We start from the raw sequence: 27,979 nt of genomic DNA, 5'->3' as shown, positions 1-27,979 counted from the left end.
ACAACTGGGAGACAGGAAGAGGGTAATGACACTAAGCCTGAAATTATATAGGTATAGATATGCTTCTCACTGTGTATTTGTAAGCTGGCTAGGTGAGATATTTGCTCATCTAGCCTACAGGTGGGAATCCTCAGTTTCAGGAAGGGGCCTGAAATTGGCCCTCTAGCCTTCTCTGACTGACCCTCAGGACCTACCCCAGGCCACGCCCACTCTTCCCCAAGCCACACCCCATCTCCCCAAGCCACGCCTCTCAGTGGCTCCCTTCTCAAGTGCTTTTGCATATCTAGAAGGTGTCCTTTCACCAGGGTGGTGCCTCTTGCTTGTGTGGATGGAGAGATTTGCATGGAGAAGCCTCATTGCCTTTTGCATGGCTGGGACATCACCTACCATACAAAGGTAAGTGCCATATCCATTTGCTTTGCCCGCTTTGGACCTCTGCCCTTGCCTGCTGCTTGTATGCAGCCACCAGTAGGCATGACAGTAGGCATGGGCTTCTTTTTTCTGACTTTGCAGTAGCTGGAAGTCCTTGGGGGCTCAAATTTCAGTGGCGCCCTGTGCAACCCCAAAATTCAGCTTCCCCCCACCTCTCATGCTCAATTCTACATAATAGTGATAGAGTCTTCTGCAACATCCCCAAGGCTCTGTGCTCAGTGCACCCAAGCTGGTTGTGCTCCCCTAAATTCGCTTCTGGGGCTGGTTTGCCATGAGGGGGTTGGAAAGAGATATGATGTCCCTTTTTATCCTGCGCTGTTAGGGATGGAATGTTTTGTCAAGAGTGGGAGGCTCTGTCAATTTTGCTTTTCTCACTTTCTCATTATTTCTCCAATCTAAAGTTTTCCACATTTCTGCAGCAATTTGGGTTTTTTTGGAGGGGGGAGGAGGAGAATCCTCATGAAAATTCATCAGGAGTTTACTGCAAATTTCACCTAATTGCAGTGGTCACCAGTGTACACATTTTTTTTTTTTGCAGGCAATTGCTTTTAATATAGTGCAATTGTGTGCATATTGTTTTCACTAATATAGTCATTTCTATGCACACGCTAATTTATTCATTTGTGTAAACATTAGTCAGAGAAGCGTGAATTTTGAAGGATGACAGTTTTTCGATTCTCATGTTGTTTTGCAAGAGCGAATTTGATAGATTCACCTTTAAATGCAATCTGAATCGAGTTCCTTCCCCATTCCCAGATATTTCAGTATTTGTTAGATGGGCCTCTTTCCTCCCCTTGGCTTCCTCCAGCTCTAGACTGGGCTTGTCATATTTAAGTCCAAATTGATTTGTATATTGCCTGCTAGAGTCATCAGGGGGGCTATGAAGTTTGCTTTTTTGTGAAAATGGGAGTTCTTTTCCCCTTGGTTACGGATATGTAATCAGCTCTCCCTCCACCCTCACCTGGGAACAGCCATTCCCTCAGAATGCCTCAGTGGGAAAGATGGGAAGCAGAAGACTCATTCCATCAGCTTTGCCAGAAGCCCAGCTCCACCTGGTAGTGCCTGCCCCTGAAACAACTCTTTAGAAAACTGTTTAGACAACTGTTTAGAAAGTGGTGCTTGAGTTTTGATTTTCCTCTTCCCTCCCAGTTCTTTTCCCCTCGTGTGTTGTCTTGTTTCACATTGTAAGCCTGAGGGTAGAGGCTGTCTTGTTTTGATTGTTTGTAAGCTGTTCTGGGAGCCTTTTTGGCTGGAGAGAGGGGTGCAAATATTCAAAAACAAACAAATACAGTGGATGCTCAGGTTGCGAACATGATCCATGCGGGATGCATGTTCTCAACCTGCAGTGTTCGCAACCTGCAGCGGTTTGCGATTCGGCGCTTCTGCACATGCACAAAGCACAATTTAGCACTTCTGCACATGCGCAACCCCCGAAGTAACCCGTTCCGGTACTTTGGGGTTTCGACGGTTCCGTAACCCGAAAAAATGCAACCTGAAGCATCTGTAACCTGAGGTATGACTGTAAACAAAAGAAGAAAGTGAGGGGTGTGGCTGGAGATGAGTGAGGGCAGTAAGAGAAGGGTGGGGGAGAGACTAAGGCATTGGGTCTTTGGGATAATGGAAGGAGGGAAGGCAGAGAGAATCACAACAGGTCAGAGTCCAGAGGGAAAAGGGAGAGGGGGAGGCCCTGAGCAATAGCAGGGAGAGATAGAAGGGCAGTGGTAGGTGGGAAGGTGATAACAAGGGGAGACACAAGAACAGTGAAAGGTGAGAGCCTGCAGAATGGGCTGTGGTGGTGTGAGAGGGCAGTGGAGAAGGGAGAAAAATGGGTAAGGGTAAAGGTAAAGGGACCCCTGACCATTAGGTCCAGTCATGGCCGACTCTGGGGCTGCGGTGCTCATCTCGCTTTATTGGCCGAGGGAGCCGGCGTACAGCTTCCGGGTCATGTGGCCAGCATGACTAAGCCGCTTCTGGCGAACCAGAACAGCGCACGGAAACGCTGTTTACCTTCCTGCTGGAGCAGTACCTATTTATCTACTTGCACTTTGAGGTGCTTTAGAACTGCTAGGTTGGCAAGAGCAGGGACCGAGCAACGGGAGCTCACCCCGTTGTGGGGATTCGAACCACCAAACTTCTGATCAGCAAGTCCTAGGCTCTGTGGTTTAACCCATAGCGCCACCCGCATCCCTCTCCAATACCCTCAAATGGGTATTGGTATTTGTATGTCTGTGTAATCAGGGAATCATAGAGTTGGAAGGGACCACGAGGGTCATCTACAGGTTCAACCCCCTACAATGCAGGGATCTTTCTCCCAGCGTGGGGCTCGAACCCACAACTCTGAGATTAAGAGTCTCATGCTCTACTGACTAAGCTATCCCAAACAGTGGCATTTAAATTTATTTTGAAAAAATAATTTCATTGCACAATAAATCTAACCCTCCCAAAATTATGTAGAAGTGGCAGTTGTATTACAGCAGGCTGATCAGCCACATAATGCAAGAAGGTGTCTCGGGTATCTGCAGCCCCTGATGGTGGTTGCTAAATGAATGTATTTAGCCTGATTGTGTATTTTCTCATTTAACATGTAGAAAGCTGTTGTGCATTGTATTGTGCATAAGGACGCGGGTGGTGCTGTGGGTTAAACCACAGAGCCTAGGACTTGCCGATCAGAAGGTTGGCGGTTCGAATCCCCACGACGGGGTGAGCTCCCGTTGCTCGGTCCCTGCTCCTGCCAACCTAGCAGTTTGAAAGCATGTCAAAGTGCAAGTAGATAAATAAGTACTGCTCCGGCAGGAAGGTAAATGGTGTTTCCATGCGCTGCTCTGGTTCGCCAGAAGCGGCTTAGTCATGCTGGCCACATGACCCAGAAACTGTACACTGGATCCCTTGGCCAATAAAGCAAGATGAGCGCCGCAACCCCAGAGTCAGCCATGACTGGACCTAATGGTCAGGGGTCCCTTTACCTATTTAAGCTGTTGTACATTGTATGGTTAAGTTAAAGTTAATGTGGATATATATATATATATATATATATATATATATATATATATATATATATATATGCTTTCGTAGATTTTCACGGGTACAGGAATGCAGGTTTTGGTGTCCTCGGGTGTCTTCCCGTGTAAAAGTTGGGGTGTCTAGGCGACGTTTCGACGAGGTCTCACTCGTCATCTTCAGGCTGGTGCTTTCGGCTTCTTGTTACTGGAACAGAGCAGGATCTCAGTGTTTGAGTTCCTATAAATACTGTTGAGGGGGTGTGGTGTATAGCCTCCAATGTTCTGGGCAGAGAGGAAGTTCCCAGGCTAGTGTGCCTTTTCTTCTTTTGTTCCTTAATTACTTGAGGGATATCCTGAGTGATTTCTTGAGTGATATCCTGAGTACCACTTAGGTGGGTCATTAGGTGTGGATTAGTTGCTAAAGTCTTTGTGTCTTGACCTCTTGAATTTTGTGAAGAGTTTTTCTGAGAAGATGGCTGTACTGCACTTAGTTGTGCTCTGGCTTGGCTTCGTGTATAGGGGCGAGCTGTGGTTTTGTGGCCTGTGTCAGCCAGATCTGTGTAGGGATTGCAGGGGGGTGCAGCATCCGGAGGTGCCACCATGGTTTGGCTACTGGATGGTGTCTGTAATTTATCTGTGGAGAGGGTCTGGGTTTGTGTCTGGTGTGGTTGATTGGTGATGGCGTTCTGTGTGCCTCTGGATCTGGTGTCAGTTTTTTGTGGGGAGGGCTAATTTCCAGATGTCTGGCAAGCGGGATGTGTCGTCACGCTTGTTCATGTTGTGAGGGTGTTTCTCTATCTCGATGGCTTCCATGATTATTCTCTTGTGGTGATGTTCCATGTTAAAGAGCAATTTGGAATCTGCAAAATTAATTTCGTGTCCTGTTTCTTTCATGTGTTGGAAAAGAGAGGAAGTTTTTTCTTCTTTTTTTGACGGCATTCTTGTGTTCTGCGATACGTGCATTTATTCGTCTGTTTGTTTGTCCAATGTACGTGGCTGGGCAGACTTTGCAGGGTATTTCATAGACCCCTTGGTTTTCCAACTGGATTTTATCCTTGGGGTTTCTGAGGATATTGGCTATTTTTTGGTTGGTGCAAAAGGCTGTTTTGATATTGTGTTTATGGAGGATTTTGCTAATTTTATCTGTAGTGCCCTTGATATAAGGAAGGAGGGCCATGCCATTGTTTTCTTCTGTGTCTTGGTTTTTGGGGGGTGTTTCTTTTTGGATTAGCTTCGTAACCCTGTTTTGCTGGTATCCATTGGCAATTAACACATTTGAGAGATTCTGTAACTCAGTTGTCAAGTGGTCTTTGTCAGCCAGGCGTTTGGTTCTGGAACCATTCCTGTACCCGTGAAAATCTACGAAAGCATATATATATATATATATACACATAAAAAATATTTAAAAAATAAAAAATACATACAAACAAAAATAGATTTGCTTATAACATTACCAAATAGTAACAATTCCACACATACCTTTGTTTTAACATCAAAACAGCAAAGAAGGGGAAGGAAGCATTTTTTCCCCTTTTTATACCTATGAGATTTCCCCACTTTGCAAATTATATCTTTGAAAAAAATAGGTCACCCGTTCCAACACTGTTATTTCCAGTTCTCTTTTTCCATAAGCTGTTAACAGGCACCAATTATCTAATTGCACCTGATGATTCTCTCTGCTCTTCAGCATCTCTCTTCACTGAACCAAATTTAACCACTCCCAGATTTTTCTGACCATATCCCACTTATCTGTTTTACAGTCATTTTTTCCAACCCCAATATTTAACACTCCAGCAATAGTCAGTGTACGCAGAATCTGTGATCTGTCTATTTGTAATGCATCACCTTTAGCAGAATGTAATGGGAGCTGACTGTGTATTAGAGAGAGGGCCCAGTGGTCAATAGGCCAGTTGAAAATGTGGTCAGCAATTGTTAGAGTCAGGAGAGAACTGAGATCTTGGCAGCAGTCAGTAGGAGCTGGTCCCCCCTCTCCCAACCATGACTAAAACACTCCTATGAGAGGGTTTTTTGGATCCTTGGGGCTCCTTGGAGCTGGTGAAGGAAAACGTAATGAAAATGATATATAGATGGTACATGACCCCAGTTAAACTTGCCAAAATATACCATTCATCTGATAATAAATGTTGGAAATGTAAAGAAAATGAAGGAACATTCTTTCACCTCTGGTGGACTTGCCCTAAAGTGAAGGCCTTCTGGGAAATGATATATAATGAGCTGGAAAAGGTGTTTAGGTACACCTTCACCAAGAAACCAGAGGCCTTCCTTCTGGGTATTGTCGGCCAGAAGGTGTTAAAGAAGGACCAAACATTTTTCATGTATGCAACAACGGCAGCAAGAATACTCATCGCTAAGAACTGGAAAACTCAAGATTTACCCACATTGGAAGAGTGGCAGATGCAGCTGATGGATTATATGCAACTAGCTGAGATGACTGGCAGAATCCGAGACCTGGGAGAAGAGAGGGTTGAAGAAGACTGGAAGAAATTTAAGATTTATCTACAAAAATACTGTAATTTGGTTGAAAGTTAAGAAGGATGCTAGATCATAAATAACTGTCCTCCACTAACTTAGATTTGAATTTGATGATAAGTGAGTATAAACTTTTTGATGGAGAACTGTTAGACTGAATTTAAAGGAGCGGATATAAGATTTGTAAACAAGATGATAATTTGCTTGGAAAAACGTTTCTACAATGTAAGTGGGAGCGGGAGACGTGAGGGAGTCCAAAGAAGTGAAGAAAGTATGTTATATAAGTAAAGTTGTTTATTATTTATGTATTTGTACTCAAAAAAACTTAATAAATATTTATAAAAAAAACACAACCCCAATATTTAACACTCCAGCAATAGTCAGTGTACGCAGAATCTGTGATCTGTCTATTTGTAATGCATCACCTTTAGCAGAATGTAATGGGAGCTGACTGTGTATTAGAGAGAGGGCCCAGTGGTCAATAGGCCAGTTGAAAATGTGGTCAGCAATTGTTAGAGTCAGGAGAGAACTGAGATCTTGGCAGCAGTCAGTAGGAGCTGGTCCCCCCTCTCCCAACCATGACTAAAACACTCCTATGAGAGGGTTTTTTGGATCCTTGGGGCTCCTTGGAGCTGGTGAAGCAGCAGATGTTCTGAAGCCCTGGATTAATGTAGAGTTTGGGGAGGGGGAAGAGGAAGAAAACATCTACCCAAACTGAAGGAAATATGAAGAGAGTCCATTGTCAGCTGTGGAAGAGGGTAGGTGGTGTTAGGATCGTCCTACACTCAATTGTAGGACCCTGGTAGAGAGACATGCCCCACTGGCATGTTCTCTCCCTCCTGGTCTTTCATTCAGGAGCTTCAAAAGCTTTATTCAGCCTGAACAACACAGCGACTGATACCAAGAAGCATCAGCACACTTAGGGATAAGCAGGGCATTCTCAATTTGCGTAACAGAACTCAGTAGCACAGCATTTTGGCTAATCGACGTTTATTTACATATAATTCACTTGGAGCATTCTGCTTTAGCTCCTTCCTCTTTCTCATCATACAGCAAAGAGAAAGAACAAAGGACAATAGTCCCACTTCACGGAACACAGTAATACCAAAACATACACCGCCATGTGATAGACAACAATCCCATGACTGCAAACACAGAGCAAGAATCCTAACAGGTGGGTGGAGGGACAGCTCAGTCAGTAAAGCATGAGACTCTTAATCTCAGGGTCATGGGTTCGAGCCCCGTGTTGGTTGAAAGATTCCTGCATTGCAGGGAGTTGAACTAGATCATCCTCTGGTCCCTTCCAACTCTACCATCCCATGGTTCTATGATTTCAGCCGATTTCATACCTGCAGTGACTAGCTTGGGTGGACTTTCTTCGTAGTCTATGTAGGAAGAGCTGACCCCTGGGAGATCCAGGAAAGACCAAAGGATGGACTTATTCACACACCTCACAGTTAACCTTGGAATTTAGTCACTTGGGATGCAGTGATGGCCATCAACTTGGACTGCTTTAATATCCAGCAGCAGTCAGTATGATGGGGCAGATCTGCTGAGACCCGCTTCCAACATTGCACCTCACGGGGACATGGGAGGGCTCTGACATGGGTGTGACTGTCAAGACACACTGGCAGGTGTGCCACATGGGCTCCACTTGTGCACCTGCAAAATCCTAGTCTCACTCCTGCCTTGCCCCAGTGTCACCCAGGTGAGCTGCTGTGAGGTTAGTGTCCCCCCTTCCCACTGCCCACTACTGGGTTTAGACAAGTTTGTGGAGGATACACTGATCAGTGGCAACCAGCCACAAGGGCTGTGTTCTCCCTCCACTGTTGGAGGCAGCATATCTCTGAAGGCCAGTGGCTGGGAATCAGAGGTGGGGAGAACGTTGTGTTGCACTCAGGTCCTGTTTGCAGGCTTCCCACAGGCATCTAGTTGGCCACTGTGAGGACATGATGCTGGACTAGATGGGCCTTTGGCCTGATCCAGCAGGTGGCTCTTAAGTTCTTATTAAGTGTTTCAAGCCAGCTGTTTGGTGGGATTTTAAGCACTCTGGTGTAGTTAAAAATCTGCTTGAGCCATGAGCCCCTCCCTCCTTGCATGCATGAATCTTCCAGACTAGCTCTCAGAGTAGCTGCTGTAACCTTTATAAACATGTTTAGAAGTTGGTGCTGCAAAAGCACATCACATTCTCAGGTTAGAGTTTCCCAAAGAGGAATCACTTAAAAAAACCTCGTTTCAGCACTCATTAGATGCACAAACTTTTGCTGCTATCAGGAAATGCTTGTGTTATTAGTCCAGTCTCATTAAAAAACATGCCCAGAAGAAGGATACCATAAACCTTTGAGAATTGTTGCTAAAAGACCAGAGGTTGTCCTTTTGTTGCCGCATTCTTCCTGACAATGGCATGAGACCCATGGTTGCTCGTAGGAATCCTTTGATGCTGCTCCTTGCTGCCTCTGTGTGGCTAAATGCTGAATTTCACTTGCATTGAAGCATTTCCAGGTTGTATTAGGCAGCTAGGAAGCGTTAGTTTACCATGAACATTGATTTTGGGTTTGCTGTTATTGTCTCCTCTTGTCTTTTCTGTTTACTATAATACTTATGGGTGGATTTCATCCCACGTTGGAATCTGAATCTTTCGTGTTTTTGAAGAGCCCAATTTATCTCTGATCTCTGAAGCACAAATTGAGCCTATGATCTCTCTCACACACTGCCTTCTGCTATCATTTCTTGCCTATCTCTTGCCATCTCTCTGTTCCCATCTTTTGTTAAATTTAATATCTCTAAGGAACCAATGAAGCACATTTCTCACACAATATTTAGAGAAAATAAGTGGCATTTCCTCATCGATAGGAGATCTGGCAGTTCTGAATTCCTGGAATTGTCAATGAATGATCTTTTTTTGGGGGGGTGTCCTCCCTGCCTGTGAAATTACCTCTTCACTGAAGTGTGTCTCAATCCAACCTTTTAGATGCCGGGTTAAAAAAACCTCACCTTTTTTGGTACAGTAGGGTATCTAGACGCTGATGGGTTAAATCAGTCAAGCACAACCAAAATGATCAAGGGACTGCAGCAGCTCCCCTACAAAGAAATGTCACAGCATTTTGGAAAATTTTTTGTATTCTCTTGAATGTAAGATTTTCTTTCATTCTTCCAAAAATAGCCTATCTGGGGGGCCCAGTTCTGAATCTAGACCCCCAGATTTCCAGATTTTCCCTCCTCTACACCTGCTATTGGCCTTGGGGGGAGCCCCAATTTGCTTCAATAGGAGCTTCTTCTCCCTATGGAGATGGAGACACAAGGGGCCACTGCATGGGCTGGAGAATTACAGTCCCTGACCCTCCTGAGTGCAGGGTCCTCCTGTTATGAATCAGAGAACCCACACTGGCTATTTGGGTAAAGAAAATATTGTTCTCGGAAGGCAAATTCCTGGATTAGTGCAGAGGCTGTGGCTCTGAAAGGTATTTCTGTTCAGACTGGTTGTTGGTAAGTGAGCTGGAAAGTGATGCTTTTTTCATTGGTGGGGCAGAGGCTTTCTGTTTGTATGTTTCATTGTACCTGGGTTTTCAATGTGCTTACTTTGCCTGGCAATCTTTAGGCATATTTTCACATGATGCTGATGGCTACATAAGCAGAGGCAGATTTAGAGGAGTTTCCTCACACTGGGCATCACACTGAGAGGGGTGCTGTAGAGCATGCACAGAAGAAAATACAAGTGGGGCGTGTGTATTGAATTTTGGCCTTGCACAGGGCACCACTGAAACTTGAAAGGTATAAGACCTGCCCTGCCCTGAGCACTATTGATGACTCACATCAGGCACACTACATATCTTTGTAGCCATCCTGCCTGACAAAGGAAGCTTCATGGAAGAGACAGCGCCACCTGCTGAGTCTTCATTCACCCTCTATGGATGGAAATGCAGAGCTGCACTGATAAAACACATCAGATGTGATTGTTCTTTGTGTGATAGCTACCACTAGGTCCTTCCAGCACCTGTAGTCTCCATAGGTGGAAGAATGAGCTAAGATCAGCCATGCTAACAGATGGCTTCATATGGAACTGTTCCTCAAAGCATGGGATGTGGTGTTTGTCCTCTGTATATTTCTGAGAAAGTCGCAGTGGTCCATCTGTCTAGAGACACACAGAGAAGAAACATGGAGTTCTCTTCCTTTCTTTTGGCAGCAAGTGCCTCCAAATAACACCCACAACTTTCTGAGGCCAGGGGTCGTGAAAGAATACTGTGTACAGTTCTGGTTGTAGAGTTGGAAAAGGTTCAGTAAAGGGCAATTAAAATGATGGAGTGACTTCCATATGAGGAACAGTTGCAGCATTTGGGACTTTTTAGTTTAGAGAAAGAGCAAAGAAGAGGTGACCTGAAACAAATCATCTCACGAGAAGTCCCATCTTTGGGGGATGCTGATTTATTGCACAAATCAACTTGAAAAGAGTGCCCTGAATTTGCTACTGTGTGGCCAAATACCACCAGAAAACAGCCACAGTATGAAAGCACCCTCACTATTTTGTGGAAATGATCTGCAATTTTTTTATTGGAAAGATATAGGAAAGAACAAGAAGGTGGGGCACAGTAGCCTTCCCCTTTATTCTTTGCCCTTCTCACTGAGCTCTTGCCCTGGTCTAGTACAGAGCAGCATCAGGAGGTGCCTTCTACTGAGTCAGACCAGTAGAAGGTTTGAGGCAGGGGTCTCTTCCCAGCCCTACCTAGAGTTGCTGTCAGGGACTAAGCTTCCACATGCTAAGACAGATCCTCCACCACTGAACTGCGTCCCTTCTGCTGCTGGAGCCCTTGTACTTTTTTTGCCCCCTGGAGACCTCTGCTGAAGAAGGCAGACTCTATTCAGGACAGTCCTATCCCCAGATTTAAGCAGCTGAAAGAGTAACCCACCAGTACATGATGAATGGTGAGCAGCTGCTGATAGATCTGGGTCTCTCTCAACCCCCTAGCAGCCAGGAGTGGCAAGGCATGGCTAATATTTCTCTTTGCACAATGAAAGGCATTTCTGCAATTGTTCTAATGGTTTGCAGGGAAGCCATTTGCCAGTAACTGCATGAGGCCCAGGCACCCCTGCTCAGGTTTTCTTTCTTGATTCTAGCCTATAATAAGGCATCACAGAGAAATCAGAGGAATTGTTGAAGGCAGAAATGTTGGGCATCTTTGATCATCCCCCTCTTCTTCTTCTGCTACAGAAGTGTCAGACCGTGTGTGTGTGTGTTGTGTGCCTGTGTTGCCCTGGCTGGGATGGTGTTCCCATAGCAACCCCTGCACAGAGAGCGGTTTCGCTCTCTGTAGCATTCACAATTCATATTCATCAATGTTTCCAGTGTGCTGTGTGTGTGTGTGTGTGTGTGTGTGTGTGTGTGTGTGTGCTGAAAGACCAAAGAGGGCTGAGCCTTCACCAGCCATACAGGGACCTCTTGCCCCTTTGGTGGGGTGGGGGAAAAACTTTCTCCTGCAAAAGAGCACTTGCTTAATGAGCATACAGAAGGCTGGAGGAAATGGGGAGTGGATAGCAATGACTTTAATGACAGCTTCTGGCTCTTTCTTCACAGAATGTCAGTCGGATGGAATGAGAGCAAGTGCGATCACTGTATTAAAACAGTGAGAATCAGCCAACAAAAAAAATCTGCACATAGAAACATAAGAAAACCAGCAGCCCATCTAGTCCAGTGTCCTAACGTACCTCACAGGGCAGTCATGAGGATAAAATTGAGAGGTGGGGCAGAGCCATGTATGCCTTCTAAGATGAAAGGAGGGTAGATATGTAATGATAAATGCTGTACATAAATAAATGGCTGGTTCTTGCCCTGCCTCTTGCTCAGGCCCAGAAAACTGTGGTGGCCAGGAAGAGGTGGAGCTGATTATAATGGTAGTCAGAAGGTGGACTCACTGAAGGTGGATCATGAATAAGTTATTGTCAAAGGACCCTCCAAAGCATCACTGCTTGTTCACAATGACTGGGCACCTTTTGAAATGGTGGTGTAAGACAGACAAACAACTCCTACTGGACTTTGTTTGCCATGAACAACTTGAACAGGAAACAAATTCTTGTCTGGCACCCACAGACTCACCATGCCTTGGCCTTTGGGACAGAACGGTTTACTCCAGAGAGCCAAAATTTGCCATGTTCCTGAGAGTGAAAGTAGGCCATTTATAGGAGTTGAGTCAGAGTGTTCCATCCAGGTTCTTTCTTAATCACAGGTGAAAACAGCCTGTCTTTCCTTAACGGCTCCTGCTCTGTGATGAATGCTCTCTGCTGGCCCACATCCTCTCTCACATCCAGGGGCTTGCATTTCCTGACATGAACCTGGCCTGCTGCAAACAGACATGACTTCACAGTGCTTCTGTGAGCATATGGCTGTCAGACAAGAGTGCAAGCCTCTTGATTTAACAGATTCTGAAGATCTATATAAAGCAGTGCTGAGCAATATCCACCCACTAGGCCCAGGATAGATTATATGAGGTGAACTGCAGACAAAATGCAGATGACTCCAAGAGAAAAAACAAATAAATAGATGATCACATGTTTCCCAGGCTTTATTTAGTTTTTATGATATCTCCAAGGGAAGAAAAAAATGGAAGTTTTTTTTTAAAAAATGTAATTGGTATGCATAAAATGATTAAGAATTTGTAAATAATACTAATAGAATGACAGAGTTGAAAGGGCTTAAGAAGATGAGGAACCTGCGGCCCTCCAAGTTCTTGAGGAATACAACTCCCATCAGTCCCAGCCATCATGAACAATGTATTCAGGATCAGCAGGCAGCATTCAACCAAGTAATTATGGCACCCCTGGCAGATGTTCAGGGAGATGTGCCTTTTTTCTTACATAACAGGGTGCCATGTAACATTAATTCAAAATGTGTTGTTTAAGCAAACATGATCCCTTGTATTTGGCACATATCTGCTCTTATGTAAATATGTGCCTTGAGATGCAATGAAGCCCACAAACACAACCAGGTACGAAAGAAGTGGAAATTGCATTGAGGACAGGCATGTAGAGCTGATTGATGCCTTCTAAAAGCCAACCCCAATCAGGGATATAACTCTGTTTTCTAGCCTGCTTGCTTCAGATAGCAGCAACTGCTTTCCAGGGAAGGGAGTAACATTTACGGCGTAATACATTTATTCTGAGAACTGCTTTTGATGTGTAGGCTTGGCTTAAAGAGACACGACAGCTGGGTATGCTTAGGGTTTCTGAGAATAGCCCTCTCTCTTGGCCAGGTCTATTTGGAGGCCAGCCATCCAGTGGCCCTTCCTGCACTTTCTTGTTGCCAGAGACAAGGCATTGGGAACTTTCTACTTCTATGAAAGCAGGAGGGGGGCGTTGAAATACATGGTTGCAAAATCATCTAATGGCTTTGGTTGGCTTTTCTTTGTGTGTGTTTTTTTACTGGGATCCCTCCCTCCCCCCAAGCCGAATCCATCAGCTGAAGCTGGATGCAAAAGATAAACACTTACTAACGAATTAAATAGTTCTGAGCCCAGGAATATGATTTGGGTACTAAAACTGAACTGAGCACACAAAATGCCCACTCCACTTTCGCCACCTTCATAACCACAAGCAGCATAAACATCTTTCTTCATTCCAGCAATGCAATTGGGTGGGAGCAGGTCATTTAGTTCCAGTTGCTGTTAAACAACTGAGAGTCTGCAGTCCTTGCCAATTTACTGCAAATCAACCAGCAATCTGTCAGTATATCCCCTTCTATCCTGGCTTGATCTAATGAGCATCCCCTCCTTCTAAATCCATTCAGGTTTGACCACAGACTGCCCTGCAGCATTGGAGATGCGTGTGATGGGAATTGTGGCTCCTCTCCAGATGGAAAAGACCCAGCCAGCTCCTGCCACTAAACCCTTTGGGCACAAGCCGGCTCTATGAGAACAGAGGCTTTCTCAGCATTTCCAGCTGCAAGAGTGACCTTTGGAGCTTTCTCAATGGCAGTCATATGGACTTGTTACAGGCCACTGCTGCCACTCCGGACTAGCTACCACCTTTAGGAAACCACAGCAGAGAAGCATGGCTCCCCTGCCAGGGAACACTGGTAGGATGCCAGGCACTGACACTCAAACACTGAAGAACATCCCATCAGATTGCATGGAAATCATTTAGGATGATGAGCACTTTGGGGGCTCTGCAGGCAGCAGTCCCTTCAGCGTCCCTCTCTTTCTCTTTCACTCTCCTTGCCAGACTCATTTTGTTCCAGAAAAGGGTATTTATTTATTTTTCATTTTGCCTGCTGCTGTTTGCTTATGAAAGATTTCATCAGAGAAAGTGAACCTTGGATTTGGCTACGTCCACACCATACATTCAAAGCACATTTAAATTAGTGATGGATTGGCTGGATTTATTTCCCACCTTTTATCCAAGAAAATAAAGGTGGCACATGGTTCCTTCCCCACCCCCACGCACAACCCTAAAAGGGTGGTGTACATGTGAAGAGGCTCTGGGAGCAGCTGGCTTGGAAAGAGGCAGGAAACGCCCCACCCACCCCCAATTCTTCGGGAAAAGGGAGTCTCGCTCTCCTGGTGGGAGGGGGACGCCTGCTTCTGCCAAAGAGAGGTCTGCGCATGCTTGTCCTGAGGGGCTGTTCCCAATCCAGGCACGGCTCGGAGAAGGGAGGCGGCGGCACTCCTCCTCCTTCTCCTCCTCCACCCACCCTCGCGCTCTCGTAAGGCGGGCACAAGTCGTCCCAGCCACGCAGAGCCGGCGCAGGAGGCTGGGCTCCAGCACACGGCTTGAGATGCATTGTTCCTGTGGGGAGGCTCGGAGCTGGAGGTGGCGGCGAGGGTGGCGACGGCGAGGGTTGGTGGCTGCGGAGCCCCTCCATCTGGGGCCTCTCCCTGTCTCCCTTCGCGCCGCGGGGCTGTAGGAAGCGGGCCCAGCGGCTCTCTAAAGACCCCTGCTGTCCTCCGTCGCTCGCCTCCCTTCCCCCGAACCGCTGGGCTGAGCACAGGCGGGGGCAGGGCAGCACAGGCGCCTCCAAGGGGCTGGTGATGCCCACAGCTGGGAAGGGTCAGCCGGCGCTGGCGCCCTCGCCAGGTAACCCCGACCCTGTCCGCCCGGCGCGGAGCTGTCCAAAGAGGGCAGAGACCCGCAGGAGCTGTCCGTGGTGCTGAAACCCTCTACGCAGGAGCCGCGTCAGTTAAAAGTGCGCCGCTGCCCTCCGGGAACCCCGTCTGCTCCCATCGGCGAGTTCCAGCCCAGCGCCTCCTCCAGCGCGGAGCTGTCCAAAGAGGGCGGCGACCCGCGGGCTCTCTCCCTGGTGCTGAAAAGCCTTGCTAGAGGAGGAGCGCCAAGAAGGGACTTTGAACGGTGCACCTTTGCCCTCCCTGATCCCTGCCTCCTCCTGGCCCGACTGCTCCCATCGGTCCCGGATCCAGTTGCGCGGCGACTAAGCTACTAGATCTGGTGGAGAAAGGAGACCCAGCCGAGTCTGCCTTTCCAGGAGCCATGGCTGCGCTAACGAAGGTGGCCGCCGCCTCTTCCCTGCTGGTGGTGGTCCTTTGCGGTAGGTGCTTCCCGCCTGCGGTCCAGGAAACCATGTGAAACGTGTGTGTTTGTGAGACAGCCAGAGAGAGGGGTTCCGTTTCAGTGGGAAGGATCCCTGAGAAGGTCCTCTATGAAGTCATTAATTGCCGAGTTGCCCCGGGGGCCTGAGCAGCTCCGAGAGAGAGAGAGAGAGAGAGAGAGAGAGAGAGAGAGAGAGAGAGAGAAGGGTTGCCATGGCGAGCTATTGTGCACCACTTTAATTAAGTAAGGGGAGGGTTGTGGTTGTTTCCCGGTTGGACAGAGTCAAAGCGCAACCATGGGCCTCGTGCACTTGGATCTGCACGTGCACGATATCGAGTGAAGCCGGAGGAAAATTGGTTGCAAATTGCAATGACTTTCATATTAACTTTCCTTCCCCCCACCCCACCCCAATGAGGGCCTTAGGGAGCTGCCTTCTACCAGTCATATCGCTGGTCTATCTAAATCAATATTGTCCCAAGGTTTCAGGCAAGGAGTTTCTTCCAGCTCTGCTTGGCTGGTGGAGATGCTGGGAATTAAACTTGGAGCTTGCTTTCTCTCTAGGGAGTATTTAGAAAAGGAGGCAACAGCCCAAATACCTTTAAATTCCCATGTCAAAACTGAGTTTCAAAGATGTTTTCAAGGGGCTTCCAACCATTTCTTCTTTTTACATTTTACCTCCAAAATACAGCTGCAATAGTGAATCCAGCAGTATTCAGGCAAGACTTTGGATTCCATGCTGTATCTTAGAACACAGCAGTTTGGCTGGAAAGCCTTACAGAGAAACAACCCCTTAGGCTGTGGATTTGTCCCTTGTCAGACTGCCCAGTTAAACTGTGGATCCCAAGGCAACAGAGGAACAGCTGGGAATGAAGCCTGTAAAAATGGATAAACAGGTGTTGGAAGTGTCACGGGGAAAGGGTTGTGCCTCACTGAAGGAGAACATGTTTGCGAAAGTCCAAATTTTTGTGCCAACTTTTATTTAAAGCATTGTGGGAGGGCAGAATGCACAGACAATTACATCCTTGCTCTTCAATCAATTCTGTGCACTTTGAGAGTTGAGAGCATTTTCACATGCCACACTTAACAGTTTGTTTAGGGTACATTGCTTCCCTCCCCCCCCCCACATCTGCAATTCCCTAATTTGGCTAAAATGTGCATTCAGTTTTAAAATGGCTGTCTTCTCTTTTCTACATTCCCTGAACAACATTCTCACATGTGTACAGAAATGGTACAGGAGGGGATTCAGAAATGCTTTCAGAGTTCTGTGCAAAAATGCTCTTCAGAGTAAATGAAACCCCAGAGCAATGTGCAGGCTTCTTGGCTCGAGGAAGTCGGAGATGTTTTTCCTGAACCCCATGTCTCTTGGGGAAACACTGGCACTGTTTGCTTAGCAAAAAGAAGCTGTCATTGTTCAGTGTCAGTTAGAAAGGGTACAGTAAGCATTATCTACATGCTTGGCTAGTAGCACTTAAGAGGGAAATATTCAAATTGTTGAGTAGGATCTGACTTGGTGCCAGCTGTTCACATGAACTTGCGCAAACTGTGCTATGTATAAGAGAACCAGAATGATACTAATTCTGGCATCCTAATTCTCACATAAGAATGGTGATGAAAAGCTCTGTCGAGTCTGGTAGACTGCAATACTGTGTTGGGGATAGGACTTTTGAGGGGGGCGGATTTTATCATTCATATTTTATGCTTCTGCCTTTTTTAAATGTTGTGAGCTTTTAGGATGAAGTAGCCTTTTACAGATGTCATGTGTGCATAGAAATATAGGTTTTCATAATGTGTTTTGCAGGGTCTCTGGGGAAATGTAAAGAACATTATATTTAAAAAAAACCTGGGAGGGAGAGGGGAAAAAGAAAGGTGACATTTGCCTTTCTGATTCAAAAAAGGAACTTGCAGTTCTGGGTTATATAACTTCTGGTTGGTTGACTGTATGTCACATGTGCTTCAATTGTAGCCCAAATAATCAAAGCAACATTGAAATCTCACAATTCATATTTCTGTGTTGGAGGAATGAGATGGGACACTGCATAAATCTGCAAAGCACTAGTAAATTCAGCACCAAGTTATTATTTAATGTGGATTATTGGTTGAGATCAGCATAGGATGGAAGGTTTTTTTTTTGCAAATCCTGATATTTAATCCATTCTCAACGAATGCCAGTGTTGAATTAAGAGATTTATTTTCACTGAGAATCAGAAGCGTCTTGAATAACAGATTGTTCTCTGTGTCGCTCCACCCCCTCTCCATGTGTTTGTGTCTTCCTCTGTCTTTTTCCCTTCTTGGAAATGGGTCCCTCTCCCAATTGCACTATCTGCTCACATATCCAAACTGGGCTGCTGATCCATGGCTTTCCAGTGGGTGTCTGCTCTTCAGTCTGCGTTGAAGTACCGTCAGAGACAGAGGCAGTCCAAGGGTCACGCATGAAGCTGCTGTGTATCTCCTGCATGAAGCGAGAGGAGGTTTCTGCCAACACTCTGGTTCAGTGGTACTATAAGACTGAAGGGGGCATAGATGAGCCTGTAAGTATTACACTGGGTGCCTCTAGCTATGAGCCTGTGAGATGAGAAATGGAAAAAGGGACCAGGAGATGTTATTCTCTTCCTTGATAAAGGGTGGGAGGAAATAAGGTGAAAAGGATAAATCTGAGGTAATGGGTGGCAGGGAAAACCAGCAAAATGAGGATCATTTGCAAATGCATAGGTCTTCGCCTATAACTAGACATTTATTAATAGATGTTTTGATGAGGGTGCTATTCCCAACAAGATTCTCATCTGGGTCCTCAAACCCTATTAGGTGATCTGCACAGGAGGCTTTGCTGCAAGGAGGTAAGATCTGCTTTCCTAAAAGAGTTGCAAGGACTGAGCAGGAATCTTACCAACCATCAGCTTCAGGCAGGCTAGATCAGAAAGGTTAAATGTCCTGAGAGTTTAAATGCTGTTCACACATCTTTTCAGAAGCTCTCCAAAATATTTACTGGTCCGGAAAGTCATCATCCTGGCAAAACAAAGTGCTAAACTCCAGTTTATTCACAGAGCAGCTGAAGAAAACATATTGGTGTGATAAATGCTTTTGCATTGCTTCCTCTTTTTCTGTTCTGACACACAAGGACAGCTGTTCCACAGCTGTTTTTAGACCTCAGTTATGATACCTGGCAAAGCACCCAGTGTTGGCCACCCTACTGTTGAGATGCCCCTGTAGCATAATCCAAAGAGACTATCTGTTCATGTTTATTCTTGGGGATCATGTGTCATTCTCTCCTGCTCTGTACTATTGCCACCTTATTTTCTTGTTCAAAGGGAGTGTATTAAATGCCAATCCACACATGCATTTGTCACATGTTTTCTTTGTATTCTATATCCATTGGAGCAGGGAAGAAGAGTTTAAGATTAGGGAGGGCTCTGAAGAAGATCTTTAAAAGAAGACTTTTCCAAAGAAACACTTTAAGCAGTCTGGTTTTGTTCCTTGCAACAGAAGACAGCACAGAGGTCTGAAAATGACAGCATCCTTCCTTATTCTGCTCCCTACAGATCTACAAGTACGAAAATGAGAAGCAGGAACTTGGGAGCCGCTTCCGTGGTCGGCTCCAATGGGACGGGAGCATAGACATGCAGGATGTGTCCATCTCTGTGCTCAACATCTCTTTGAATGATTCGGGGATCTACACCTGCAATGTCACTCGGGAATTCAACTTCGAGGTTCATCGACCAGTTGTCACCCGCTCTACACTGATCCGTCTCACGGTGGTGGAGGAGGGTATGAAGGGTGACGGGCATGTCCCTTAATTCTGGTGCCTCTTGGCAGTGGGTCTCTTGCAGTCGCACACAATATGGTGATACAGAAGTTGGTATTTTGTGTAAGGAAGGGGGGGGGAGAAACTCCTCAAGTTTCAAGCAGTTTCTCCCACATTTGCATTCCGTAAAGCAGCCTGAAGGGTTTGCCAAGGGCCAAATTAAGGATGACTTTCTAGGTGGTCCAGAGACACTCACTATGGGGCTGGTTAAACACGGATGGCGTTTTATAGCCTTGATGCCACTATGCGGGGGGGGGGGAGAGAAGGTGGACATTTTCTCTTCTTACGGTGGACATCCGTAGAAGGGACACACAGTTCAAACTTGCAAGGGCCTGTTCATTTCTTACTTCCTTTAAAATATAAGGTCTACATTTAGTGGCAGAATTAGGCCTGAAATCTTTTTGAATGATTTTCACTCCATGTTAGTGAGCAGAACAAACGAGCAGCAAAATGTGCATGTGTACAGTTTTGCCTTCGGAAAACTTGGTTCCAAAGCTTACTTTGGAGCTTTATCTCACCATCCTTTTGTCACCATTCCCCACGAGGGACAATTGGGGAGCTGAGGCAGAATGTAATGAAATGGGACTTGTGATGGACTTGGTGTAATAATATGTATATGGCATTGTATTCCACACTGGCCAAGTTTTAGGCCAGGTGTTAAAATAGTCCCTTAATTCAAAACTATAGACTTTTGCTTCTGTCTACCCTCTAAAACAGAATCCTCCCACTCCCACAAAACTTTTTGGTCATTAGGAAACTCATGTCTTTCATATGGCACTATAGTTTTAGTTCAGAGTTTGTTTACCTGCAAAAATAGTAGAGGTTCTTTCCCACCTCCAGTCACCCCAGATTTGAACTCAGTTCACCACAATGTTGATCATAAGAATGTAAGAAGAGCCTGTGGCCCACCTAGTCCAGCATCTGTGCGCATAGATGCTTATGGAAAACCCTCAAGCGCAGGAGCGCTCTCCTCTTCCAGCAACTCATATGCATAATAAGTACTGTATTACAGCTTCCACCCATGAAGGTCACTAGTGGCTACTGAAAACCTCCTCTTCCATGCATTTACTCAATCCTCATTAAAGTCATTCCAATTGGTGACCATCACTGCCTCTTGTTGGAGGAAGTTACTCTCTCTCTCTCTCCCTCTCTCTCTCTCTCAAATCTATCCTGAATCTTTCAACATTCAGGATGTCCATTAATTCTAGTCTTATGAGGGAGAAAAGCTCTTCTTTCTCCATGCCAAGCATAATTTTATAAATGCCCACTATGTCACCTCTTATTTGTCTTTTCTCTGAACTAAAAAGTCCCAAGTCCTTGTCGGGAATCACATCATCATTTAGTTTACTTCAATGAGTCGTCAAAACTGGGCTCATTGGGGGGAAAGGGTTGTCCATAGGCTGTTCTCTAATGGCTTGCTCAGACTGTCAGTTTCAACAGAAGCAGCGCTAAATGATTGTTGAACTAAATATGGCTCCCTCCTGTTGCATCTCATTCCTTACGCTGTGTCTATATTGTTTTTTCTCTCTCTCCCCCTCTGCCAACAGCTGTGTACCCCTTTCTCTGTGTCCTTATTTTCCTCTGTCTCCTTCCCTTGCTGAAGATCCCTCCCTGAGTTTCTTGGTGGTTCTGTTTCCTTGTCTTCAGCACAATATAGAACATCTGCAAATGGGGAAGTAAAGAAACAGGAAACAAAAGGAGAGCCTGTCAGGGTTCCAGGATGGGCACAGACGTAGCTCTGTTTGTCCCAAGCAAAGTATGTCATCTGAGCGACTCTGCACGTTTGCGCATGCTCTAAGGAGAACATATAGAATCATAGAATAATAGGGTTGGAAGGGACCCCAGGGGTCATCTAGCCAAACCCCCCTCAATTGCACCTAAAGTGCATGTGCAAATGTCAGCCTTATTGCCAATGGTGCGGTGGGTGGCACCACAAAGTCTTCTAAGAGATGGTAGAACCTCAGTTGTCTCACCCAGTTCTAGTGGTGATCCTGCTTTCACCTCATTTAGCCTCTCAACATTTTTTGCTTACTCAAAAGCTCTGATCCTCCCAACACTTGGGAGTGTTTGGTTATAATGTGCATTACATCATGTTCTGCACGAGTATTTCATCCAGATTGTAAAGAATGATATGGGGGCACTATGGTCTATGGAAAAGAAATTCTATACATTGCTCTACAAATAGCCTGGGGTTGTACTGTTCTACTGAGGTGGTGGTACAGTGGGATCCTTGCTCAGTTTGCAGCCACCAGCTGGCGAATGGGAACTGTGTGTGTTTAGGTTCCTGGCTGCAGGATACCAGTAATTTTCCAGTTGGCACAATCTATTCCATGAGCCGATAGGCACGCAAGTGCCTACTAGGCTGGCACAGAGCTTACAGTCCGAGCCAGAAAAAAGAGCCGCTCAGTTTCTGCATGGCAAATTACTTCCATATAGGAAGATATAGAAAACCACACAAGCTCACAGGTTTCCAAAAGATGGCTGCAAAGCAGCCCACCTCTGTGGGCCACCAAGGTGGCTTTGCTCACATGGCTCTTTCCCTTTCTTGTCCCCTACACAGCTGGAGAAGACTTCACATCTGTCATCTCTGAAATAATGATGTATATTCTCTTAGTCTTCCTCACTTTATGGCTGCTGGTAGAAATGATCTACTGCTACAGGAAAGTTGCCAAGGCAGAGGAGGTTGCTCAGGAAAATGCGTAAGTGAACATAAGAATGTAAGAATAGCCCCGCTGGGTCGGACCAAGAGCCCATCTAGTCCGGCGTCCTGCTCTCAGACATCCAGAGCCCCCCAAGGGAAGTGTGCAAGAAGGACCTGAGTGCAACAGCACTTTCTCCTTCTGTGGTTTCCAACACTTGGTATTCAGAAGCATTGCTGCCTCCAGTTGTGGAGGCAGAGCATAGGGTTGTGGCTAGCAGCCATTGATAGCCTTCTGCTCCGTGATGCTCACAAACTGCAGCTGGTCCAACATGCAGCAGCCAGATGATTGGCTAAGATTCCATATCGAAGTTCATAAAACCACAATTTTAAAATGGTGGCAAAGTCATCTCTGTCCAAAAGAAGATGAATCCAGGAGCTGATACAGGTATCTTGAACTAGAACTTGGGCGGGGGGAGCTTTAAACTTTGCCTCTGCCAAATCAGAATCTGAATCCAGTCACACATCCTAGTGCCCAGCTACTTGCAATGGGAGGGAAGCCATTTTCTCTCATTCAAACAGCAGGTGTAGCAGCAGTAAGGATTTCTATCGGATGGCAGAGGCAAATGGTTAACCCCAGACACATACACACCACAGTCCAAATCTGACTTCCCACCTCCCATGCTGGCTTAAAAAAAACTACAAACGGCTAAGCAAAAGTGAGCTACATTATCAACATCACATCTGTTTCAGGAAGATTTTAATGTTTGGTGTTTTGTTGTGTACTTCCCCATGTAAACCTCTTTTTAAAATTGCCAGTTCAGTACTTTCCCCTTGAAGTACACTTTTCACCTTGCTCTCCAGGACTGACTACCTCGCCATCCCTTCAGAAAACAAGGAGAATTGTGCTGTGCCAGTGGAGGAGGAGTAGAAGATGAAACCACGTAGGCGTACAGTGTGCAAAAAAAGGTGAAAAAGCTCTGTGCAAATCACATGGCAGCAGGGGAGGGCATTGGCTGCCTAGCAAATCCAAATCTGTGTGCAGGCACCACCATGGGGGTCATGCATGATCTCAAGGCCCAAGGAAGCTACTGAGCATATTTGAAAATCTTCAGATATGATCTGTGGGTGGAAGGTGGATTGCCGTAGACAGGTCTGCAATGGTTCCAAGTGACCCCAACAGCAAGAACTCTTCCAGGGATTATGGAGTAGAAGACATGGTGCCATCTTGAGATTTCCCCCCTTGTACGTATTTTGCTGAAGGTAAGAGTCCAAAGCAGTCTTCCTGATAGAGAATTCAAAGTACAAGAGACATAAAACAAAATTAGGGGATCCAAAAGGTAGGTAATTGGCGATGCACTAAAACTCCTCTGCTATGTGTGACTTCTACAAGCAGGGGGGGGGGGTGTTTTGCTCATGCAGGTTTTCATCTAATCTTCTGAAAGTGGAAGGTGAATCACAGTCTGGCTCTTTTTCCTTGTTTTCAGGGACTTGGCAGACACAAGGAGTAAGTCACCACAGCCAGGTTTTGCAGGAGCCCAAGACCAGGAACCATGAGGAAGTGTAAATTTGTTTCCGTTTGTCTGGAACATCGCACTGCTTTGACTTCATGGCTCTCATTCCTTGAGCAATCAGCCCATTTGTTAAAGACTTTCCTTTCAGGCATGCAAAGTCAAGGGGGGGGGGGGAGAGGTGCAGTACCTCCTCTGTTGCCCATCGCCTCAACGACTCTGTAAATACTCACTCATCTCTCGCTAGCACAGACTTTCCTTTGGGTGCATTCAGACATCACAGCTTCCTCAGCATTAAGTGGCATTCATTTAGTCATCATTGCTTTTGGTGTTAATTTCAGTATGATGCCCCAGAGATGTCACAGAACATGCCCCAGATTATCCTAGGGAAGCAGATAACAGTGGGTCTGTTTTGGCCAATACCTCCAGGAGCAAATGGAAAGCCAGGCAGAAGCAATACAGTAATTGAACTGTTTAGTTTTTCATGAACCTGTGGCACCGGAGGAGGAAATGCTCGAGCCAGAGATGTTTCCGAGGTACATAGTGCACTGCTAAAAGAGTGGTGATATTATACAGATACTAGATTGAGCCCTGGGGTAAGTGTGTGGCCATGAAGCACCCTCTCTTTGCATCGTATGTGATTTCCATGTTGCAACACTCCATAGTATGTCATATACTGTGTGTAAATAGGACAAGAGTCGTTAACTTGGGCATTCTGTGATTTAGTCAAACCCAAGCAGCAAACTTCTAAAATAATTTCCAGCAGGATTCAGAGGGCAGTGGCAAATAACCACTTTGCAAAACATGATGTTGTGATGAAAGTTTAAATTCTCCTTAAGTGTTTGGCGCAGTGACCGAGATGCCCAGAACTGTAGGGGCTTTAAGTCAGGTCAGGTGTCCTTTCATGTACTTGAGAGACTGAAGCAGGATGGACAATTCTAACTGAAGGATCGGTGGAAGATGGCAACGTGAACCTTCCATTTCAAAGAGAAGCACTGTGCTTTTAATAACTGCACGGCACTGAAAAAAATTATTCAGCTATTCCAACCTGAAACAAAGCCTGCCACTGCCAGTACCATGTTATGCCCTCCAATTGCCATATACTATTTTATTATCAGGCAGGGGTGATGTAATTCCAGGTTCACAGGCCTGATCTGCCCCTGCTATCATATTTTTCTGCCCCCTCTTCCAAGACCCAACCAAATTTGGCAGCAGCAAAGGAAGAGGGGAAATAACACAGAGGGCCAGCCCAGCACCCAGATAGGGGTGCAAATCTCTCACTTCCCGGTCATCAGACCAACTTTAATGAAGAGGAAGCAAGACCCATTGCCATCACCCTTAACTGATCTGCACAGATCAGCTGAAGAGGAAAGCTGTCTGCCTTTGTGCATAAGACAGCATGGGGTAGTCACAGCCACAACTTGTCCTTGGAGGGTTGGGCCAAGGTGGGCTTGTCCCCCTGGGCCAGTAAAAAGGCCACCCACCCATTAGAAGGTCTGCATAAATAAAATCTAAACTTCTATCTGGTAATGGTTTGCTTTATGGTGGGGTAGAACACTGAGCCTAATTTTTCTTTTCTGCAAAGGAATCTGAAGTCACTGCAGGGGCGCAAATATTAAGCCTAGCTGTTTGGTAGGATCAGATTATTGCCTAGACTTGCATTATTTTCTTTCACAGTAAATGATAGTATTAGAAAAAGCATGAATAGCAAAGTACTTTGCTGTAGTTAAAGACCACAACCCACCACAAAGACTCCTTGTAGACTTAACGGCAAACCATGGTTTGTTGCTACAAACATGAGTGGCAGGGTTATGCCTCCTTCCCTCCCTCTGGCATGCTTCTGATTTCTCTGGGGAGAGCTAAGCCATGAGCCCAGATCGTCACAGCAGCAGAATGAGCAGGGTTGCAATTGGAAGTTTCTGAACAGAGGTTGCATGGCCATGTGCCAGGGTTTTGTTAGGGGTTGGACTAAATGACCCTTGGGAGTCCTTCCAGCTCTAAAATTTGATGAATCTACAATTCCTCTCTAGGAGTCCACAGTGGTTCATTCAAACCACATCATGGTTTAGCTTAGTATTGTGTGTGAACCAGGTCCCTGTCTCAGTAATTTTTGGAGCAATCCTGTAAGCTTTTTTTTTTTTACTCTCCCCCCCCAAAAAAGTATAGTAATGCTGATACTACTCAGCAAGCATATACCTGTACTAATTCGTTAATCTTATTTATGAAGCTTATATCTGAAGCTTAGAGCTGTAACTCACCTTCTTCAACATGTCACGCTTCGTGGAGTTACTAAAATTGTGAACCAAAGCAGCACCCATAATTCCACATGGCGAAGGGTCCAGCTGTCATGCCCACTTTAAGCGCACTCCATCACATCCTGCAGAAAGTAACAATGGAGGAGCTTTCTCCGCACTAAGGCCTCCTTCTTGATTTTGCCCATGATTTGCCATTTAACCCTTGGGAAGTTATCTGACCCTAATCCAGTTGAGCCTAAATCCAGCCTCTGCATTATTTACCCGATATAATAGAATCTGGTAACACCCTCAGCTCTTGAGGTGGAGCAATTAAGTAGCCGTTCTGGAACCAGGAAAGCTTCAGAAGAATGAATGGTAAAGATAAACCCCTTAACGTTTTTTCTCCCACATGACTACTTCCATAATTCTTTAAGAAATAACACCTTCTTCTGCCTGCCTTCTAATGCAGTAGTTCATATGGGATTTCTGACGGTGAATACAACCTCCCTTGGTGGGATGCCTTACATAGGCATACAAAGGTAATCATGTACAATGTCTTCAACTCAAAAGGTAGACTGTGTCTTCTGTCTGTGATGTGTGTGGAAAAGGCACAGGAGATGTAGAAAACAGACAGCAAAATAAAAAGCAAAAGAACCCACATGATGCTTTTTCTCTCTCTTTTGTTCATTATATTTTATTCATACTCTTATTCCATTCCCCCCCCAGCTACTTTACATTAAGATTTTGGCTTTGTAGCCTTTTTTTAAACTCCTAGTTTCTAGCAGTCAAGTTTGTGGTTGTTGTTTTTTTTTTCCTTTTAAATCAATTTGTATACTAGACTTTGCGCACAGCGCAAAGTTTTTATTATAGTTACAGAGTCAGACACACAGACACAGCCAGACAACTCCTACAGACACAACCAGGGGTGTCCTTCTGCACATCAGCCCAATGCCAGAATTTTGTCTTCCTACCACAGACCCTTCCAGCTGTGGGGAATATTTGGGAGGTGCGGAAGGGCTAGGGCCTCTGGTCTGTTCCCTTTATGTCTCTCCCCCCAAAAAAAAACCCACCCCTCCACCAATAAAGGTGTTGAAATGTAGTCAGGAAAACTTGCACATCTGAGAAACAATTGTCAGTAACTAAGCCAGATGTTCATGCTTAAGGTGGGGGGGGAGGAAGAGAGGTGGGTTTAAGTTCATCAGCACCACCACACAGGGAACATTATAATGAAGTGGCTGCGCATTTCTCAAGGAAGCAGTCACAGAAATCACTCTCCCAGACTCCAGAGGAGATTGAACAATGGGGAAATCACCCGAGCAGCTTCCAATCCTTTGCTACATTATGCCACCATTCCCCCCCCCCCAAAAAAAATCCAATGCAAAGCTCAGGTTGGGAAGCCAGTCCTTCAAACCTTAGCAACAAAAACTGGCCAAAATAAAGTGAGGTAATTTTTTAAAATAATAATAATAAAGATGGATCAGAGAGAGAAGGTACTCTGAGCCATGTGCCGATGTGATTCCTTCGGAAGGGAGTCTGCTTCCCTCACCGCATTCATTTCAGAAGACACTGCTGTCATGGGGAGGAAAGAAAAGCATGGGGGCAGCGCCAGGCCAGCCCTAGAGGGTGCCAAGAGCCTGGGAACTCGAGGGAAAGGGGAGAAAAGGAAGTGGAATAAGGGCAGAATGCATAGACAGGTGAATTGCTACCAGGTTTCGCCTCTTTTCCAGTGGTGAGGGGAGAATATATCCTAGCAGAATCTGCTAAAGTTGAAATGGTCACACTCTCTCTCTTTCTCAACAAGGTGTGTGGCTGAAGCTCAGCAAGTCAGGGTGAGTGGTAACACTCCAATTTGGCTGATTAGCACATCTGGAGGGGTTAGGAAGGGGGTGTTATGGCACAAAAACAAGAGTCACCTGTGCTTTTGGTAAGCATGAGGGAGATGCTAGAGAATGAGAGAAGTAATTAGGAGGAGGGGGGCATAGAGAACAAAATCTGAGAACCAACCCTCCACCACCACTTGTGCAACAGAAAGGCCATTGTGCAGGCTGGGTGTTCAGCTCCAGCATTTCCTCCACAATAACTTGTTAGGCTTTTTTTTTTAAAAAAAGAAAAGTATTTGAGTCAGTCCAATTAATGAAACCGAGAAGGTGACAATGGGCCTGAGAAAAGAACAACAAATTGATCTGTGCCCCAAGGGTGATTGCTTTATAGGTCTGCTGGCGTCCCTTGCAGCTATGTTGGAGATGAAATCGCAGTATCAACTGGGGGCAGGAGAATGCAACTAATCAGTCGCAAAGCAAGTGTCCTTTAAGGATGTCCTTCCTCAAAGGAATCGTTTGCCAGGA

The 27,979-nt window shown here is 45.7% G+C and overlaps 1 protein-coding gene across 3 annotated transcripts; it reads left to right on the top strand.

The window, feature by feature from the left end:
• Positions 1 to 13: 13 nt before the first annotated feature.
• On the top strand, positions 14 to 27,730 carry SCN3B (sodium voltage-gated channel beta subunit 3). Of its 3 annotated transcripts, none has more exons than XM_081890052.1 (6): positions 14 to 396; positions 17,817 to 17,980; positions 18,989 to 19,214; positions 21,812 to 21,950; positions 22,754 to 22,858; positions 23,377 to 27,730. In XM_081890052.1, the coding sequence occupies exons 2-5, from the start codon at positions 17,882 to 17,884 to the stop codon at positions 22,818 to 22,820; spliced, it is 531 nt and encodes a 176-aa protein (XP_081746178.1). In that variant the 5' UTR covers positions 14 to 396; positions 17,817 to 17,881; the 3' UTR covers positions 22,821 to 22,858; positions 23,377 to 27,730. The 3 variants fall into 3 exon arrangements, 2 of the variants coding, with proteins under 2 accessions (XP_081746178.1, XP_081746177.1); XR_014163164.1 differs by lacking the exon at positions 14 to 396 and adding an exon at positions 15,301 to 15,450 and having other exon boundaries at positions 22,754 to 22,871; positions 23,388 to 27,730; XM_081890051.1 differs by lacking the exon at positions 14 to 396 and adding an exon at positions 15,301 to 15,450.
• Positions 27,731 to 27,979: the final 249 nt, after the last annotated feature.

Source organism: Podarcis melisellensis (genome assembly GCF_964234715.1).
Source record: "Podarcis melisellensis genome assembly, chromosome: 15".
Classification (NCBI taxonomy): Eukaryota; Metazoa; Chordata; class Lepidosauria; order Squamata; family Lacertidae; genus Podarcis; species Podarcis melisellensis.
The sequence above is the reverse complement of the archived record's forward strand: the minus strand, read 5'-3'. Positions and strand labels throughout refer to the sequence as shown.